Raw genomic sequence first — 12,017 nt, 5'->3', positions numbered from 1 at the left:
AGGGCAAATATAGTTAACAACACCATATTTTTTATTTGAAAGTTGCTAAGAGAGTAAATCTTAAAAGTTCTCATCATAAGAAAAAAAAATGTTCTCGCTATGTGCGGTGATGGATGTTAACTAAATTTATTGTGGTTCTCATTTTGCAACATATACGTATATCAAATCGTTATGTTGCACACCTAAAATTAATACAATGTCATATGCCAATTAAATCAATTTTTAAAATAACAAATAAAAAGAAGCTCATTGTCTCATCTAGAGGTAAATTTTAAGTACATACACCTGATCTGAGATTATGATGAATTCTGAATATAATCTGAATCTTCAGGTTTGACCAATGGGTCATTTTTAAAGTCAACCTGTAGCTGACTGGTATATAAAGTCTTAGTTGGTCTCGATGACAATCTGTCCAGCACTCGGTCTTTTGTCCTCTCAGATACAGACGGCGTATATCAGTGGTGCTGTAGGGTTATGTGGGAGACAGTAAAGAAATAGAAACGTAAAAACAGAATGAAATCTAATTACACGGAGTTTCCCTTAAAACAAAAATCGATTGAGTTCTGCCCAAAGTGGCTTGTTGTTTCCTGTGCCAGGAACTACCGTGCAAGCCCAGCAGGAAGTGTGCTCCAGAGAAGGATCACATTACACCCTTGTTTTATGGTTCATTTCACTTATTTAATGCAATCCGAGAACCTGCAAAGGGAACATGTTAGAAGGAGGGAATAGGCTTTTTGTCTTGTTTTGTTTTTTTAAGTTTCTTTGAATCAAAACATTTGTTTTTACAAGGTGCTTATAGCCCCACAGAAGCAGGACTTCCAGAGTTGCATGGTGAAGACATTTCTCTTTGTCACCAAATTCAAAGCAAGTCATGAGGTTGGGTTATGTCTAGGGTTGAGTTATGTCTGTTTCCTTTGCTGTCCTACTCACATAATTTTAAACATGAAGTTTTACAACCAGGCCCACAAATGGGTTTTGAATTCACATAAGCTCTTCCTAGGATCTCTAATTTGATAGAGAGACCAAGGTGGTCTGGGGCGGGGGCGGTGGTGGGGCAGGAATATATTTCAGATGCAAAATAGCGATTTTTTGTTGATCAAAAGAATGAGTTTGGCCATATTGCTTGAAAACGTATGAACTGAGCAGCCAGATTTCCTTGTAGTGGCATTCCTTGTGTGGACACCGCTCCTCACATGCTGTCTGTTTTCCTCTCCAGAGACCTCAGTATGAACAACATCAGTCAACTGCCCCCGAGTCCCCTGCACAGTCTCCGCTTCCTAGAGGAGTTGTAAGTATCGCCGTAGTAGTGATGCGTCCAGTCAACACTGCGCACATTCTTGTGTTTGCCTCTCATACTTACTGTGGGAACCAGATAAAACAAGGCAAAAAAGCTGTCAGCACCAACAATTTTGGCACATGAGGAAACACTTACTTGGGAGGGGAGAAAAAAAAATTGCCTGCGATTCTGGAAATCAACTTATAAAAGAGTTTACCATGACGCTACAACTTTCTAAGGTGAGACTGAGCCAAACAAATTAAAATTTTAAAACAAAGGCTGTTTAAAAGAGCTGGATGTCTCTTTGGAAATAGTTAAGCAGCAGGATATTAAAAGTTTGAATACTCGTTCATGTTTATTAAAATAGCAAGTAAAGCTATAATCAAAACCAAAAACTGCCGCTTGGTTTGGGTTGTGACCGGGAGAATTGGGTCCACATTCCATAGCACCAAAACTTCTTGTCCTAATCACTTTTAATTACTATTTTCCTACTTCTTCATTTAGCTTCCCTCAAGGCTTGAACAGAAAAACATGAAATCCACAGAGGACATCAAACTGGGCTCTCCGAAAGTCACTGTAAAAAAAATAAAAAATAAAAAAGGAGGAAGCTAAAATTAGCTAATGATACACAGAGGAATCTTGATTAGGTCTAGTAATCATTTTCCAGAAGACGAAAAAGAACCATATAATCCAAAAATCTGCATTTAAAAATTCATTTGATCTTCTTACCCTATTGAGTGATGGAGACTGAGGGAGTGAGGTGCCATCTCAGTCTTCATGAAGAAAGTTTGGCACCATCATTAGAGTAAGTCCTCTGACTGTTGATTAAAGGAATTGTTTAGGCAATGACCTCTTTTGAAAAACTTCCTTTATAAATCCTAAAGTCAGGGTCCAATCTGGAGAGTAATTTAAATGGTTGATGCACTGCATGATCCGCCGCAGGAAGTGGAAAGAATATTCCATCGTAACCAAATTACACTATGTCGATTTTTTCCTTTTTCAGGAGGATAATATTCTCACACTTCCCTAAGGCTTTTCTCTTTATTTTTGATGGCCTTATATTTTTGCAAATGCTATTGTTTTACTACCGAAAGTTGAATATATGTCCAGATTGTTTTCCAGAGTTACAGTGGGGAAGCTCAGAAGATGGGATTGTACAGCAAGTTTTTATCATTCAAAGAATGGGTTTTCAATCGGGGTTTTCCAGCTCCTCTTTTCCCGTCTTCTTTTTTCTCTCTGACCATTTCCATTGCTAAAAATTAACCTTGATCAGGGCTGAGACCTTGTCTAGCTTAGTCATGGCTTGTATGTAATAAATAATCAACACGTTTTTGGGGTGTTCAGTTGGTTGAGCGTCCGACTCTTGATTTGGGCTCAGCTTATGATCTCACAGTGGGATTGAGCCCCGAGTTGGGCTTTGTGCTGAGCTCAGACCCTGCTTGAGATTCTCTCTCCCTTGCTCTCTGCCCCTCCCCCACTCATGTTCACACACACTCTCTCTCTCTCAAAATAAATATTTAAAAAAATAATCAATACATTTTTGATGGATGAGTAAATGAATTAATGAACAATGAGAAAGCAAAACATGTAAAAGGAGCTTCTCATACAAGTTAGCTGCCTTAGGAAAAAGGTAACAGATGTGGTAGACATTAGCTAATATTTCTAAAGATAACCTTTAGCAAATTTTGATTAGTGTTTTTTCCTCATTTCCATCCTTCTCATCTTCCCTTTCTCACCATAATTAACATACGATGCTTAGTCCTATTTTCCCCTGTATTTCGAAGGTGTGTATTTCCTATGCTTTTCTCTTTAATTTCCTTACACTATGAGATGGCACAAGGCTTCCATTCTGTGTCAACATGCACCTCAACTTTAGACCACAAACTGAATCAATAAATAATTCACTTCCCTAAGGACTTTGTTCAGTAGAATTCCTCCCTCAGTGACCAACTCATTCAAAATAACTCCTCATTCTTCATGAGGTGAATGTTAATTCTGTTCCAAGGCCGGTTTCTCAAAAGGTAATTGAGGAAAGTCAGGGGGAAAAAAATAGGGAAGGAACTACCATTTGAAAAAGATATTTTTCTATATTGTCTTATTTTGATATCTGGAAACTCCATTAAGGGTCTTGACTGTGGAATCATGGGATTTCAGAAATAGAGGGACCCTTAAAGGACTATTCATTCTAGTTTTTCATTCTGTCCTGGAATGCCCTCTGTTGAGTTGGCCAACTTGCAGAATGTAAAAGCTAGACCACTTTCTCATATATAATTCTATGTTGTATCTGACTGATGTTTTGAAGACATCATTATTCATTTCGTGGCAAAAGGGGATAGTATTTATAGAACCTGGAGAAATGATCAGCTCTGTTTGGTTTATTCTTTTGTTCCCAAGGCTTATTTTAGGGTGTTGTGTTTAAAACAAAACAAAACATAGCAAAAAAACAAACAAAAAAAAAGCACCCGTTTTGCAGAGTATTGTGATTATGCCTCTGGTATGTTGCTCATAATTTCATTAGATTTAGCTATGTTTAAGTCTGTATTCTCTTCTAGAGTAGAATATCTTCAGAATAATAATGTAATTATAATGACAACAATAGTAGCTTACTCTGTTCAAAATTTTTCCACTGAATCCTCCTAACAACCCCATAAAAGTAGATATTATTGTTATCCCCACTTCGTAGATTAAAAAAAAAAGAAAGAAAAAATGAAGTGCAGAGAAAATAAGAAACTTGTCCAAGATCATGAAGTGGTGTCAGGGCTAAAATTCAAACCCACCTTTAAAGCCACACTCAGAAGGTAGAGGAAGCAGTAAGAATTGTACGTGATTTGTGCATTTCTTTTCCCCAGTAGTACCTAGCACAGTGGTTTGCACAAAACTGTTATTTAAATTGAGTTTTGTAATCATAGGTCTGTCATATGGCTGTGTCTGTCTGTGTATATGTGGAGGAATGAAATAGAGAGAGTAGGAGAGAGATCTGCCTGCCCAGCTGGGAGAGATTGGATATTCATGTTATCAATTCACTACCATCACCGATTATTGGCTATGGAGAAATGTCATCAGAATTTTCAGATGTAGAATTGTCAGAGTATCACCAATTTAGCACTGCTTCATAGGTACAAAACCTTAGTGACTATTTTTATATGTGCCTGCATATGCTTAAACAGCATGTTTATATGGTATTCTACCTGAATCAACAAATGACAACCATGCAGCTGGATACAGACATTTAGATATCTGGGGTGTGTGTGTGTGTGTGTGTGTGTGTGTATCTTTTGTTATGACAGTATAGCACTGTTCTAAAAGTATTCCTTCATTCAGTTTATTCAGCTTATCTCTGGCTTTTTCTCTTTATCTATTAAATAAGAAGGTGTTACAGATACTATTAATGATTTTAATAAAACTCTCACCACAAAACTCAATTTTTAAAAATCACTATTGATAAAGGCAAATAACCACTCTTCCTGTTCACTAATTACCCAACTTACCATTTCCCTAGTTTAATTCATTTAATTATGTTGTGAACTATGTAGACAGCCATGATTCATTCCTCATCTGGAGCTTAGCAAAGGTGTCGCAGTTTAAAACCCTCTAAGAATCAATAAAGCCTTAACGGTACTCCCTGACTCACTGTTTAGAAATATATGTATATTATAACCCCAGAAAAAGTGACTACCTGAGACAATGATTTAAGAAGAATAAAGGTCCTCACCATTGATGAATTCCTCTCCCTCCTGATGTTCTAGAATGTTTGCTACTTGTGCCACATATTCAAGTCTTATTTATGAATGTTATTTATTTTTTTAACTCTACGCAGTGACTGGACATGCAGAGGCCAAACGTCCTATTGTTACAAAGAGAAGGAGAGCCTTCTTCTTTTGGAAAAAAACAAAAACATGGTATCTGAGTGTGGCAAGGCTGTGCTAGGGAGAAAAGGGCAGGATTTAGAGGCAAAACCCAGGTCTTGTCTCTGCACTACCTGATAATCCACTTGATTTCACTGGGTCTCCTGTGCTTTGAGATGTTTCTGAGAATTGAATGAAATGATAATGAGAGAACTTTGGTAAGCTCTCATTCACCTGCTGAGCTGTGTTAGTAAAATGAAAACACCTTCAAGAAGAGTCCAACCTCTTTCTTTCCTCTTTCAAAAGCCTGACTTTGCAGTAACCCAGGGATCCAGGACTTGGGAAGGAAAAGCTCTTTCAGGGGCGCTTGAGTGGCTCTGTCGGTTAAGCCTCCAACTTCAGCCCAGGTCATGATCTCACAGTTCGTGGGTTTGAGCCCCACGTCAGGCCCTGTACCGACAGCTCAGAGCCTGAAGCCTGCTTCGGATTCCGTGTCTCCCTCTCTCTCTGCCCCTCCCCTGCTCACGCTCTATCTCTGTCTCTCTCTCTCTCTCTCTCTCTCTCTCTGTCTCAGAAATGAATAAACATCAAAAAAAAAATTAAAAAAAAGAAAACTTTCAAACTCTCAAACACGATCAGTGCAGAATAGTTCTTTCCCAAATTTGAACATCCTGAAAGCTAATTGCACTTCTCTCCAACAGTGTCTCTCTCAGTTCTGTTAATTCAGTTCTATTAGGGACTTATGTTAACGTTTGCTATTTGGACAAATTAAAGATTTGGTACCCAGAGTGTGGTTCAGATGTTAGGAGATAATGGCAGAGCGTTCCTAATGCTGACATCCACAAGTCCCATTAAACTTAGATTAGTAGTTTGATGAAACCAGAGGGGAAAATGAACTGTTACCATTTTAAACAGTGTGAGCTGAACGCCTTTGTTTCCGAGTAGTATTTTAAAATCTTTCCAGATTCTAATGCTATTGGAATCAAATATTCGATTTAGCCGTCAAGGAAACATGAGAAGCTCTAGGGAGGTCTGTTTTCAAGTTACTATTGTTCCCTGGAACTGCTTGCTCATATTATGGTTGGCCTTGAAGAATCTCTATATAAATAGTAGATACCGATTATTGTAGATGAAATTTGTAATGAGAAATACCACCAGACTTCCTGAAAGCACAATCTACGCTTGATACTTCTACTTCCTCATCATGGGGCTGAAAATAGTGAGAGCTGTTCTGCCTGTCTTTTGAGATTTTTTTCCTGAAGATCAAATGAAATAATGATGAGAGAACTTTGGTAAACTCCAATTCACATATTAGATGTGTTAGTAAAATGAAAACACCTTCATGCCCATGAATAATCTTCGTGCCCCTTGGCTTTGTCACAGTGTTCTGTCTCTTCATGGATCTGGCAAATGATTAAAAATGCTGCCTCTTTGAAACTCGCTTTCTCTAATGTTACTTCATGGCAATTATTTTGGTTCTGTTCCAAACGTCTATGCATATAGCTAGAGGTTGTGTAGCTATATATGTCTATATATATGTATATATGTATATGTACGTATATATACGTCTATATATATATTCTTATATATGTCTATATATGTCTTATATATGTCTATATAAGCTAGACATTTAGATATCTGTCCAGAGTTTATAATTCCACACTCTTTTCCCATTTGTTTACTCTATTTCATCACCACAAAGTTCAGGTTCTTATTGTCTCTTCTGGATAATTATTAAAACCCATTAACTAACCTCTCCTAATTCTCCCAACAAGTAATGGATGAATCATCATCTCTGGGGACGGAGATATAAAGGCCTCTAGTTGATCTTATCAATATTAAACTGAGAATTATTTCAGACTTTTCCGCCTTTGCATATGCATTAGAATCACCAGAAGCATTTTGAAAGTTTTTTAAGTTTATTTATTTATTTTGAGAGAGAGTGTGCAAGGAAGGGGCAGGGAGAGAGGGAGAGAGAAAGAATCCCAAGCAGGCTCCATGCTCATCGAGGAGGAGCCCGACATAAGACTCCATCTCACAACAGTGAGATCGGACCTGAGCCAAAATCAAGAGTCAGATGCTTAACCAACTGAGCCCCCCAAATGTCCCTCACCTGGAATGTTTTTAAAACTATTAATTACTGGGGCTTATTGCCAGAGATTCTGACTTAATGGGATTCAGGGGGGACTCAGGCATTATTTTTTTTTTAATTTTTTTTTAATGTTTATTTTTGAGACAGAGAGAGACAGAGCATGAACGGGGTTGGATCAGAGAGAGGGAGACACAGAATCTGAAATAGGCTCCAGGCTCTGAGCTGTCAGCACAGAGCCCGACGTGGGGCTTGAACTCACGGACCGCGAGATCATGACCTGAGCCGAAGTCAGCCGCTCAACCGACTGAGCCACCCAGGTGCCCCCTCAGGCATTATTTTTTAAAGCTCTAGAGGTGAGCTGAGACCCACTGGGATATATGAAGCATCACAGTGCAGGAAGATAGTCAGGGACTCATCAGTTGATTGTGGGGACCTAAAGCAATGTCCAAAGGTGAGAGATGACTCTGAGTAAGGCTATGAGATTAGGTGCCAGAAGACGGGGGAGACACAGTCAGTGAAACGGGAAATTCAAGGGGAACCACTGATATTTTGGAGGCAGGGGATGCCTAGTTCTGGAGAAACAAGGTGTTAGGTGCCAGTGGGACATCCAAATGTCATTAACACAGTTGGAATATGAGTCTGGAGCATGATGAGTCTGCTCTAGAAAGAATGACTAAAGAGTTGTTTACAAAAAGGTAATTTTTGAAGCAGACGAGGATCTTGAGAGAATGTGTAGGCTCTGTGTTTCCCGGTGTGGCTCTCTACCCATATTAAAATCATCTGGGCTGCCTCTTTTAAAATGCAGTTTCTTGAATCCTTCCCCTTAGAAATTCTAATTCACTAAATCTGAGTGGGAGCCAGGGGATCTGAATTTTTTGTAGCTTCTCTGGAGATGGCAATGTATACCAAAGTTTGAGCACCACCAGATAGAGAAAAAAGAAAATGTGTGAGGACAGAAACTTGATGAGAATTAAACGAGGGGCTAACAATAAGAAAGTGAGACCACTAGTCATAGTGGTGAGGAACGATAAGGTTGCACAGGATCTGGAGGGCAATGGAGGAATCTGAATAAGAAGCAGTGAGCACAGTTTCCTTATGGCCTTAACCCCAGTGATGCAGCCATTGTGTCCTTGTGTTTTTCCTGTTTTAGATTGATTTTTCCTGGCCACCCTAAGCTCCAGATCAAGTAATGGTTAAAAACCAAGTAATGGTTAAAATCTCAAATTTTTAAGCCAAAATGCTATGTTGAACCAAATTCTCTTTTGTAAACTTTTCTATATAAGCATGAGCAAATAACCTGTCTGTGACTCATTTTCCCCTCTGTAAAAGGTGACTAATCATGTTGTTTAATATGGTTTTTATAATAATGAAATAGCACAATGTATATAAAGTACTTCAACACTGCTCCTGGAACTTGCAAATTGTTTAGTAAGAGGTAGGTACTGCTAGCATGCCCCAAAGCACTATACGTGGCATATTGAAAGTACTCAAAGAAATGGCTGAATTTAAATGTGATGCGTAATGAAGAAGGCATATTCCTCAGCTATTTCCGATCTGGCTGTGTGACTGGCCAGCCATCTTGGAATAATTATGCCAGACCTAAAGCCACTGTAGCACAATGGCCAACTGTCTTTAGAGATCAGATCAAATGATCAATCAATAAATATTGATTCAGCATCCCGCTGTGTGCAGGCAATGAGATTATTGGTCTTAGGAATCTATAATCAAATCAGGTAGACTACAAAATAAAAGGTAGAAAATGAACCTTACAGATAGCCTTGTATAGAATATGTCCTATAGGAAAGATGACTGTAGACTGAGGGAATTAAGGGAGGTTTCACAAAGGAGTTAGTATTGTACTCCACTAGTCTGTGGTTAAAGAAACCATAGGGCTTTATGCCCACTGAAGTATTCTCTGTTGCCCTGAAGAGTTCATTTATTCATTCCAGTGGTCTTAGCCTTTGAACCTTGAAATCTGAATATTTTTACCCTATCTAATAATGAAAGCAAAATGGACAGCTCAAAAACACATAGTTTAAAAAAGGAAAGTTTTTTTACTGGATTTGACCAATTGGATATGCTTAATTTACTGGGGGGTGGGAAGGAGACCACATTTTTTTGAAAATCACAACTTCTTGAGGCATATTAGGGAAGACACTTATTTCCTCCAATGGGAAGAAAAACAGTCGATGGAATTTCATACTCCTTACATCCAAGGCTGCCAAATAGGCTTCAGCAAACCTTACCAAAGATGAATGCCAGAGGGTTAAACTCTAAGCATCTGGGCCTTTTCACTGGCGTGGGCATCTCATAAAAGAAAACCCACCATGGTGAGCTTGGTCAATTACAATGATGATGCATTACTGCCAGCAGAGAGAAGATCAGTAGATTACATCTGACTATGAGTTTCATCCTATTTTTGTCAAACTCTTCATATCACCGAGACACTTGGCTCCTTTAAGAATAACCCAAAGCGACACTTATCAATGGAGTGGCTCCCAAAACAGCAAGAGCACTTACTCACTACAGTTGAATCATGAATAACCAATCTGAATTGAATATAATGTTTGTATTCATCACTTTATCTTTTAAAAGTCATTGATTACAATATTATTATGATTCTTCCTAACTTTATTTTAGAAGAATTTCTTCATATGAGAATATTTTGATACATCGTACAGGAATAAGAGACTTCAGAGATTTTATGTTTAAGTGATAGTGTAACTACAATTATTCAGGTGAATCACAACTCAGAAGAGTGAAAAGAAATCCAGAAATAGTAACAGAGTCCCTGGAAATTAATATCATAAAATCACAGAGAAAGAAAATAGTACCAGAAAACTGGAAATCAGCAAGTGTCATCCAGATCTTCAGCATGGGAAGAAGGGGAAACTACTACCATTAAGCCTGATGTTAGCCCTCACCAATTTTCTAGAACAAATTAATTTTGCAAGTAGAGAATGTGTACCATCCAGGTCTCATGTACTTTGTAAAAAAGTTGAAAAATAAAGCAGTAATTTCTCAGAGCCAGTACGAATTTGCTAAGTAGTCAGAAAAATCTTCTTTTAAATCATAAGGGTTATCATATTTAAGTTCATCCTGCCCTGATTGTTTAAGTAGCCCTGCTGTTACAGAGCTTCCATGCACCCTCAGAAAAGACTGGATCACATTTAAATGATATGGGGAAAAGGATGTTTTTCATTTTACGTGAAACCTGTCTGAGCTTTGGTACTTTTACCTACAAAAATGTGGACAATAATAATCTCTGATCTACCTCCTGATATAAAATATGGAAAAGTGCTTCTAAAATGTTAGTGACATAAAAATAAAATAAATTGTTAGTGACATGTCATAAAGGAAGCTTACAATAAACAAGAAGAAAACAGCAAGGTAGAGAGAGGATGAGGGGGAAAGACTGAGGGTAAGCAGGAAACGCACGTGTGTCAGAAAAACAATTTGAGGGCAGATAAAAACCATTGTGAAAAAACTTTATCATTTTAAAACAACAAGTGAAATGAGGCCTAGGAAGGTTAAGAGGCTTTTTTTAAACCTCACAGCACACTAATGGTGAGATGGAAGAAAACTGAAAAGGGAAAGAAAAAAAAAACAACACAAGAATTACAAGGCAAAATATTCTCACAAGAACTGACCCAGGAGGCCTGGTAGAACTTGCCAGGTCCTCTCACTAGCTCTGGAAATGCTCCTCTGCCTTTGGAACTCAGCCCGGGAAGCCCATATTAGACCATGGTTCCTCGCTCGGTAATTTCCCTGAGGCTGTCAATCAGATAGCAAGGTTAAGCCCTCCCACTCCCCATGCACACCCCATTCTATCCACATGCCTGTCCCTCTCCAGGCCAACATCCAGAGATGAGAAATCAGGAGAAGGACCAGATGTGACCTCTGATTGCTTTGCTTTCGTCCTTCTGTTTTTCACAAAATGAAGCTACCCAAAACAACAACAAAAATCCTTTAGATTTCTTAACTTAGGGATTCAAATTACTATAGAGATTAAAAGAAACATACACTCTCAAAGATTTTTTTTAAGTTTTTTTTTTTTTATTTACTTTGAGAGAGAGAGAGGGAGCACAAGCGGAAGAACAGAGAGAGAGGAAGAGAGAGAATTCCAAGCAGGCTCTGCACTTGTCAGTACAGAGCTCTACGCAGAGCTCAAACTCACCAAACACTAGATCATGACCTGAGCCGAAATCAAGAGTTGACCACTTAACTGACTGAGCCACCCAGGTGCCCCTCAGAGATATTTTAATTGGTGCTTGAACACCAAAACATCTACTTATTTGACTTACGTGAAGAGGAATGCGTCTATTATTAAAAAACTTGATTTTTTTCTTTTTATGGCAACTGAGTCAGTGAAACTAACGATAATGGGACAATATGAGTCTTATATATGGAGCAGTATCTTTAGGAATAAACATGTTCTCTATATCATATAAAAAGATATAGAAGTTTTCCTTATTAAGCTGTATCTTATTATAGAAATGAAGATGATGGGAGAGATATTCCCATGAAATAATTTTAGAAACAAGAAAAAAGAATCCAACTCTCAGACAAACGGTATGTGGGTCTCTGGGGTTGGAACATAGTTGCCAGAGATTTGTTAGTTCAAATAGTCACAAGAAAGATTTGTGTGCAGTTCTCGTTATTCAAGTATTCATTGGAAAGCCTTTTTTCCCCTATAGTTAATATTTATTTAATTTTAGAATTACTAAAAACAACCCACATAGTAAAGAAATAAGAGATGGATCCAATGATTTCCTTAAACTGTTGTTTTTGTCAATGAGATAGA

The 12,017-nt window shown here is 38.1% G+C and overlaps 1 protein-coding gene across 3 annotated transcripts in view; it reads left to right on the top strand.

The window, feature by feature from the left end:
• LGR5 (leucine rich repeat containing G protein-coupled receptor 5) overlaps positions 1-12,017 on the top strand; it is a 128,922-nt gene that overhangs the window by 55,253 nt on the left and 61,652 nt on the right. For all 3 annotated transcript variants that reach the window (XM_019455106.2, XM_019455104.2, XM_019455103.2), the window contains exon 2: positions 1,217-1,288. In XM_019455106.2, the coding sequence (XP_019310651.2) occupies positions 1,217-1,288 (72 nt within the window). The remainder of the gene's footprint in view (positions 1-1,216; positions 1,289-12,017) is intronic.

The sequence above is a fragment of the Panthera pardus genome, unplaced genomic scaffold, assembly GCF_024362965.1.
Source record: "Panthera pardus isolate Hobbes unplaced genomic scaffold, ASM2436296v1 HiC_scaffold_6, whole genome shotgun sequence".
NCBI classification, from domain to species: domain Eukaryota; kingdom Metazoa; phylum Chordata; class Mammalia; order Carnivora; family Felidae; genus Panthera; species Panthera pardus.
The sequence above is the reverse complement of the archived record's forward strand: the minus strand, read 5'-3'. Positions and strand labels throughout refer to the sequence as shown.